General features: G+C 36.2%; 1 protein-coding gene across 1 annotated transcript; it reads right to left on the bottom strand.

The window, feature by feature from the left end:
* Window positions 1-7,281: 7,281 nt before the first annotated feature.
* LOC136037799 (uncharacterized) lies at window positions 7,282-8,595 on the bottom strand. The gene has a single exon (XM_065720631.1). It carries the CDS (start codon window positions 8,593-8,595, stop codon window positions 7,282-7,284), a length of 1,314 nt encoding a protein of 437 aa, XP_065576703.1.
* Between the last annotated feature and the right edge of the window lie 952 nt (window positions 8,596-9,547).

Below are 9,547 nucleotides of genomic sequence, written 5' to 3'. Positions count from 1 at the left end.
ATAGAGGCCCCAATCTTGACAGGGCCTTTTGAGGGTGAGGCTGTTCTTATTCCTCGCATTCCCATGATTCTAAAGGATCTGCCTTTTCAATTTAAAAGATTGCAATTCCCAATTCGATTAGAATTTGCAATCACCATCAACAAAGTTCAAGGTCAATTATTAGAAAAATGTGGTATAGATCTTAATACTGATTGTTTTTCCCATGGACAATTGTACGTTGCATGTTTGAGGGTCGGTAAACCTGACAATCTATTTATATGCAGCGACCATTGGACAACGAAGAATGTTGTATATTCGCAAGTTTTACGCAGTTAATTTTTATTGTATCTATCTATCTATCTATCTATATAAAAACGAGTTGTGTGTATGCATGTTTGTTTGTAAAAAGAGCGTTTGCATATGACGTCATTATAAGTACATAAGGTTTTGTTTATGCACAGACAATGGAAAAGCCAAGAATGTTGTATATTCGCAAGTTTTACGTAGTTCAAAACACATATATAAATCTATCTATATTCATAGGTGGTACACAGGGACACAACTACAATGGCGCGTAACTAATATGGCCAGTTAGTTAACTATAATACCTAGATCAAGCCCTGCAGAAGAAAAGAATGCTTGCCTGAAAAATCCTAATTTATGGGCACACGTAAAGACATTAAAATTAACTACAAATATGCCTGTCCGATTGCAAAACGATGACTCTGGTCAAACATTTTCAGATCAATTGCTGGCAATTGAAAACGGAAAGCTTCCAGTAGACTCAATTTCAGGACGTATACAACTGCCTGCTGAATTGTGTAATTTAGTGACGTCCAAAAATGAATTGGTTGAAAAAGTATTTCCGAATATTCTAACCGATTATAAAAATCATAAAGGGCTAAGTGGACAAGCGATTCTGGCAGCCAAGAATAAAGACGTCTACGAAATCAACAATATTGTTTTGACCAAGATTCGAGACCAGGCAGTCCTACAAGTCAGTCGACACAGTTCTGGAACCAAATGAAGCGGTTAATTATCCATCTGAATTTTTAAATTCCCTGGATCTCCCAGGGTTTCCACCACACGTGCTACAACTGAAAAGAGGCGTACCAATAATATTGTTATGAAATATCAACCCACCAAAGCTTTGCAATGGCACGTAACTTGCCGTAAAAAAAACAATGGAAAACGTAATAGAGGCAACGATCTTGACAGGGCCTTTTGAGGGTGAGGCTGTTCCTATTCCTCGCATTCTCATGATTCCAACGGATCTGCCTTTTCAATTTAAAAGATTGCAATTCCCAATTCGATTAGCATTTGCAATCACCATCAACAAAGATCAAGGGCAATCATTAGAAAAATGCAGGATAGATCTTAAGACAGATTGTTTTTCCCATGGACAATTGTACGTTGCATGCTCGAGGGTCGGTAAACCTAACAATCTATTTATATGCACCGACAATAGGACAGCGAAGAATGTTGCATATTCGCAAGTTTTACGTAGTTAATTTGTATTGTATATGTATATCCATCTATCTATCTATCAATATAAAAATAATGTATGCTTGTTTGTTTGTAAAAAGAGCGTTTGCATATGACGTCATTAAACCTGCAATCTTTTTATATGCACCGACAATGGGACAGCGAAGAATGTTGCATATTCGCAAGTTTTACGTAGTTCAAAACACATATATAAATCTATCTATATTCATAGGTGGTACACAGGGACACAACTACAATGGCGGGTAACTAATATGGCGCGTAACGACTTACGCACGCGGAGGGTGGCTTGGGGTGGGGCGCAAAGCGCCCCCACCAACTAGGTGTTGGGATGGCGCTTCGCGCCACCCCAACGTTGCATGTTCGAGGGTCGGTAAACCTGCAATCTTTTTATATGCACCGACAATGGGACAGCGAAGAATGTTGCATATTCGCAAGTTTTACGTAGTTAATTTGTATTGTATATGTATATCTATCTATCTATCTATCTATATAAAAATAATGCATGCTTGTTTGTTTGTAAAAAGAGCGTTTGCATATGACGTCATTATAAGTATATAAAGCTTTGTATATGCACAGACGATGGGACAGCCAAGAATGTTGTATGTTCGCAAGTTTTACATATATATATATATATATATATATATATATATATATATATATATATATATATATATATATATATATATATATATATATATATATATATATATATATATATATATATATATATATATATATATATATATATATATATATATATATATATATATATATATATATATATATATATATATATATATATATATATATATATATATATATATATATATATATATATATATATATATATATATATATATATATATATATATATATATATATATATATATATATATATATATATATATATATATATATATATATATATATATATATATATATATATATATATATATATATATATATATATATATATATATATATATATCTTGTGATTCCTCGGCACGCTTTCTTTTCTTACTTTCTCTATCAGCAGCAAGTTTTTTGGCATAGACTCTTTGAGCAGCTTCCTCGGTTGTTGCCATTGTAGGTTCTTCAGTCATTTTACAATTAAAAATTTTTCCGTGAACGCATGTCTTAAATACCATTAATGACGTCACCGTCATAGCAAAAATGACGACAACTAACTTCATGACGTCAGTCAACACAGAAACATGACGTCACCTGATCCACAGACAGACAATTTATTTTTATATATATAGAAGATATATTCACGGGTGGGACACAGGAACACAACTACAATGGTGCGTAACGACTTACGTGCGCGGCGGGACTTGGGGGGCGCGAAGGGCCCCTACCAACTAGGTGTTGGTTTGGCGCGAAGGTGGGACACAGAGACACGGTGGTGCGTAACGACTTACGTGCGCGGCGGGACTTGGGGGGCGCGAAGGGCCCCTACCAACTAGGTGTTGGTGTGGCGCGAAGGTGGGACACAGAGACACAACTACAATGGCGCGTAACTAGTACGGCGCATAGACTTATGCGGGGGGGGGGGGCTTAGGGGGAGCAATGCACCCCCACCAACAGTTAGTTTAAATATAATTATTCAACAAAGCAGTATATAACAAAAAAATATTCTCATAAAAAATAACAAACATTCGAATATTTTGGCTTCATGTTATATCAACAAAAAATATAAGTTTGTTGCCTTTTCTTTTCATTTATTTTGTGCACAGAATTTGTATTTTTTTTTCCATTTACTTTAAATATATTGTTTGTGGATGGTTGGTTTGTTTTGTTTTTCTATTCATTTCATGTTTGGTTGGAAAAGACTTCCAGTGTTAAGTCAAAATGTTCAGACTTTTATCCTTATTAATGAGTTTTTTTGTCATTAAAAACGCGCCCCCCAAGCCCCCCCGCACGCGTAAGTCGTTACGCGCCATATTAGTTTTTTTGTAGTGTTTACCTTTTTTAGTTTTTTTCTTCTTTTGTATTAATGCTAAAGCCAAGGTTCAAACCTGGAGCCTCTCAGACCTAGAACCTGAAACATAACGCTTTACCAACTTAGCTACTTCGGCTTGAATATATTTGTTTTGAGCAGCTTCCTCGGTTGTTGCCATTGTAGGTTCTTCAGTCATTTTACAGTTAGAAATTTCTCTTTCAACGGTCTTCTTACAATTAAAAATTTGTCTTTGAACTATATTCTTAAATACCTGTGTCCTGGTCGTCATTTATATTCCCTGTGTCCTGGTCGTCATTTGTGTCCCGGTATCCCAGTCTGTAATTTCTCTTTGAGTGTCCCGGTCGTTATTTATATTCCCTCTGTCTCGGTCGTCATTTGTGTCCCGGTCTGTAATTTCTCTTTGAGTGTTTTTTCTTTTTAGTATTTTTTAGTTTTTTACATTTTTTTTTTCAGTTTTCTTTTTCTTCTTTATTTTTAGCTTCACTATGAAATACATATCGCCGAACCTTTGTTTTTTTAACTAAAATCCGGTAGGCATTGATGACCTTATCCAAGTCAAAATCCCAAACCCAATCATCATCGCTATCATTTTCAGTTTTGATATGTTTTGACTCTCGCTGTCCAGGTGGATCTTCATCTAACTGCGCGGTTTTGCGTTCTTTAGCCTCAAGCTTGTTTCCTTGCTGTTCTTTTGACTCCTCGGCACGCTTTCTTTTCTGACTTTCTCTATCAGCAGCAAATTTTTTGGCATAGACTCTTTGAGCATCTTCATCGGCTTTTGCTATTGTAAGTTCATCAGTCATTTTAAACTTAAACATTAATAGATTTCTACGTGAACATATATGTCTTAAATATCTTTAATAACGTCACCATCATAGCAAAAATGACGACAACTAACTTCATGACGTCAGTCGACACAGAAACATGACGTCACCTGACAGACAGACACACAGACAGACAACTTATTTTTATGTATATAGATATTTTTAACTACGTAAAACTTGCGAATGTACAACATTCTTGGCTGCCCCATTGTCTGTGCATATAAATAGATTGTCAGGTTTACCGACTCTTGAGCATGCAACATATAATTGTCCATGGGAAAAACAACCTCTATTCAGATCTATGCCTCATTATTCTAATGATTGCCCTTCAGCTTTGTTGATGGTGATTGCTAATCGAAAATTCCCTGTGTCCCTGTCGTCATTTATATATCCCCCTATGCCCCCCGGCGTCCCCGTTGTTGTTGTTTCCCTGTGTCCCGGTCGTCATTTGTGTCCCGGTGTCCCAGTCTGTAATTTCTCTTTGAGTGTCGCGGTCGTCATTTATATTCCCTGTGTTCCGGTCGTCATTTTTGTCCCGGTCGTCATTTGTGTTCCGGTGTCCCGGTCTGTAATTTCTCTTTGAGTGTCCTGTTCGTCATTTATAGTCCCTGTGTCCCGGTCGTCATTTGTGTCCCGGTGCTTTATTGATGGTGATTGCTAATCGAACATTCCTTTTGTCCCGGTCGCTTTCTTTTTGAGTGTCCCGGTCGTCATTTATATTCCCTATGTCCTGGTGTCCCGGTCGTCATTTGTGTTCCGATGTCCCGGTGTGTAATTTCGTCAATCAACAAACATGACGTCAGTCGACACAGAAACATGACGTCACCTGACAGACAGACACACAGACAGACAACTTATTTTTATATAGATAGACTAGCTGTTGGGGTGGCGCTTCGCGCCACCCCAACACCTAGTTGGTGGGGCGCTTCGCGCCCCCCCCCAAGCCCCCCCGCGCGCGTAAGTCGTTACGCGCCATATTAGTTACGCGCCATTGTAGTTGTGTCCCTGTGTCCCACCTGTGAATATAGATAGATTTATATATGTGTTTCAAACTACGTAAAAATTGCGAATATACAACATTCTTGGCTTTCCCATTGTCTGTGGATATACAAAGCCGTATGTACTAATAATGACGTCATATGCAAACGCTCTTTTTACAAACAAACAAACATGCATACACACAACTCGTTTTTATATAGATAGATAGATAGATAGATACAATGCAAATTAACTGCGTAAAACTTGCGAATATACAACATTCTTCGCTGTCCAATTGTCGCTGCATATAAATAGATTGTCAGGTTTACCGACCCTCGAACATGCAACGTACAATTGTCCATGGGAAAAACAATCAGTATTAAGATCTATACCACATTTTTCTAATGATTGACCTTGAGCTTTGTTAATGGTGATTTCAAATGCTAATCGAATTGGGAATTGCAATCTTTTAAATTGAAAAGGCAGATCCGTTGGAATCATGGGAATGCGAGGAATAACAAAGCCTCACCCTCAAAAGGCCCTGTCAAGATTGTGGCCTCTATTAAGTTTTCCATTGTTTTTTTTACGGCAAGTCGCGTGCCATTGCAAAGCTTTGTTGGGTTGATATTTCTTAAAAGTATTATTGGTAAACCTATTTTCAGTTGTAGCACGTGTGGTGGAAACCCTGAAAGATCTATGGAATTTAAAAATTCAGATGGATAATTAACCGCTTCATTTGGTTCCAGAACTGTGTCGACTGACTTGTAAAGGACTGCCTGGTCTCGAATCTTGGTCAAAACAATATTGTTGATTTCGTGAACGTCTATATTTTTGGGTGCGAGAATCGCTCTTTCACTTAGCCATTTATTATTTTTATAATTTTTTAGAATATTCGGAAATACTTTTTCAATCAATTCATTTTTGGACGTCACTAAATTACAGAAATCAGCAGGTAGTTGTATACGTCCTGAAATTGAGTCTACTGGGAGCTTTCCGTTTCCAATTGCCAGCAATTGATCTGAAAATGTTTGACCAGAGTCATCGTTTTGCAATCGGACACGCATATTTGTAGTTAATTTTAGTATTTTTAGGTGTGCCCATAAATTAGAATTTTTCAGGCAAGCATTCATTTCCTTGCTGTTCTTTTGATTCCTCGGCACGCTTTCTTTTCTGACTTTCTCTATCAGCAGCAAGTTTTTTGGCATAGACTCTTTGAGCATCTTCATCGGCTTTTGCCATGGTAAGTTCATCAGTCATTGTAAACTTAAACATTAATAGATTTCTTCGTGAACATATGTCTTAAATATCTTGAATGACGTCACCGTCAAAGCAAAAATGACGACAACTAATTTCATGACGTCAGTCAACACAGAAACATGACGTCACCTGATCCACAGACAGACACACAGACAGACAACTTATTTTTATATTTATAAGATATATAGATGTCCCGGTCGTCATTTGTGTCCCGATGTCCCGATGTGTAATTTCGTCAATCAACAAACATGACGTCAGTCGACACACAAGCATGACGTCACTCGACAAACGCACACACACACACACACACACAGACAACTTATTTTTATATATGTAGATAGATAGATAGATAGATAGATAGATAGATAGATTGCTCACGCGAAGGCTCACAGGAAGGTGACCGATTTCTTCATCACACAGCTTGGTTTTTTACTTTTCAAACTCTAACATCCAATCATTTTCTTAGGTGTGTTATTCATTAAATTCAAATTCCTCAAAGTAAGTTTGTTGCCTTTTCTTTTAATTTATTTTGTGTACAGAATTTGTGTTTTTCCATTTTCTTTAGATATATTGCTTATTATATGGATGGTTGGTTTGTTTTGTTTTTGTATTCATTTCATATTTCGTTGGAAACGACTTCCTGTGTTAAATCAAAATGTTCAGACTTTTAACTTTAGGTTTATTCATTAAATTCACTATTTCTCATTGCTCAAAGATGTTCTTGTCGAACTTTAGCCTTCACATATATTCTTTCGACGCCTCAACCAATTACAATTACTTTGTATTCAAAATTTCTGCCAAAACCGATTCTGTCAACTTTTCAATATTAGTTGCATAACACCTTTCAATCTTTGCCATACAATCTTTGTCTCTTAAACAAAATTTTGTGACAAAATTAATCGAGACACCTGTGCGTCCAAACCTCCCTACCCGGCCAATCCTATGGATGTAGTTCTCCTTGATGAATGGCAAATCGTAATTGATGACAAACTTTACTTGTTGGACGTCAATGCCACGACTTAAAACATCAGTCGATATCAGCACTCGTGATTTTCCAGACTTGAAATCCTCCAATATTTTATTTCTATCATTCTGGCACTGGTCACTGTGAATTTCAGAAACCGTAAATTCGTCTTCCCGAAGTCGATTAGCTAAATATGTTACTTTCGCTTTTTTATTGACGAAAATTATACACTGACCCAAGGATAATGTGTCGTACAAGTCTTCGAACACACTAACTTTATCCTCTTCATCTTCAACTTCAACATAGCACTGTCTTATCCCCGCTAATGTCAGCTCTTCCGCTCTTTTTTTAATATAACATTCATGACTCGGCCGTACTATCTTATTGGCGATGTCATACATTTCAGAGGGCATGGTTGCTGATGACATAACTACTTGAATGTTTTCGTCCAATACCCCAAATATTTCTTTAACCGTTACATCAAAATTGGTTAAAAGCATTTCGTCAGCTTCGTCAATGACAAGTAGTCTTACATAGTTCGTATTCAAAATCGGTTTTTCGTCCTCCCTTCGACGCATGAAAGATCTCATAGTGTATCTGTTAGACTTAATAAGTTCAAATAATCGACCAGGGGTTCCAACAGCCACTTGAATCCCTAAATTTTGAGTTTTCAAATTTTGTATTTTTTCAATGTCTTCGTCAATACTTCTACCTCCTATGAAGTCACAGCATTCAATTTTTTCAAATTGGCTTAAACTTGTAATAACTTTACAAATTTGTTGAGCCAGTTCACGTGTTGTAGCAAGAATGATGGCTTGACATGCTTTTATGCTCGGATCTACAAGTTGAAGTGTGGCGATCGCGTAGGCTCCGGTTTTTCCAGTCCCAGACTCTGCTTGAAAAACAACATCCTTTCCTTTTATACACTGCATAATTGCTTTCTGTTGAACAAACGTTGGTGTTTCAAAGCCATAATTGTAAATGCCCTGCAACAGGCCTTTCCTCAAATCCATGTCCTCCCATTTTTTGAAACATGGGACATCATCAGAAACTATCTCACTTGCCACTGAGGGCCCTTCACTTTGGCGATTGTTATCAATAACACTATGAAAATTATTACTCATCTTAAATATTTATGATTTTTAAACAACACGCTTCAAGCTGATTGAGTTTTTCTGGATGCATTTGAGCTACTTTACATAATTGGCTGAAATTTTTGGAATGCAGGATTTCTGACTTTCGACAAATTTGCCACTATTTAAAGAGAGAGTAAATTGTTTTGCGCCTTTTAAATTTGCTCTATTTTTTTATTATAAAACTAGAGAGGCAACAATATCTATACAGCAAAAATTGTGTTTTATCTACGTCATATTTGAAAATACTTGATTGAATCTACACAGATACATTTTTAAAGAAAATATCAAATGACGTCACTGTCATGTAGCCAATTGTTCTGTTGGTGAATTGGAATTCATTGAAACTTCTAATCGTTCTTGTTTTCTAATTAAATAAAAAAAAAGTTTTTTTAAATGAAAGTAAGGAGCGACATTAAAATTTAAAACGAACAGAAATTACTTTTTATATGAAAGGGGCTTTTCCTCCTCAGCGCCCCGCTCTTTACGCTAAAGTTTGACTCTTTTTCCTAACTCTACTTTTTAAAACAGTAAGAAACTTTAGCGTAAAGAACGGGGCGTTGAGGAGGAAAAGCCCCTTTCATATAAAAAGTAATTTCTGTTCGTTTTAAATTTTAATGCCGCTCCTTACTTTCATTTAAAAAAAACTTGTCTTTTTTATTTAATTTCTGGACGTTTTTGAATTAATGCATGTTTTGATCTTGGCTCTCCACACATAAATAATTAAAACAAAATTTGTATATTAATTTTTTTTGCTAAATGGCTTTCTCATAGTTTTATTAGGAAGATTTTGAGAAAAAAGGAGCGAGGGAGGAGGCCTAGTTGCCCTCTAATTTTTTGATTGCTTAAAAAGGCAACTAGAAATTTTATTTTTGTACGAATGTTTTTATTAGTAAAAAATATACGTAACTTACTAAATAACTTACGTAACAAACTTCTATAT

The sequence above is a fragment of the Artemia franciscana genome, chromosome 17 (genome assembly GCF_032884065.1).
Source record: "Artemia franciscana chromosome 17, ASM3288406v1, whole genome shotgun sequence".
Classification (NCBI taxonomy): domain Eukaryota; kingdom Metazoa; phylum Arthropoda; class Branchiopoda; order Anostraca; family Artemiidae; genus Artemia; species Artemia franciscana.
The sequence above is the reverse complement of the archived record's forward strand: the minus strand, read 5'-3'. Positions and strand labels throughout refer to the sequence as shown.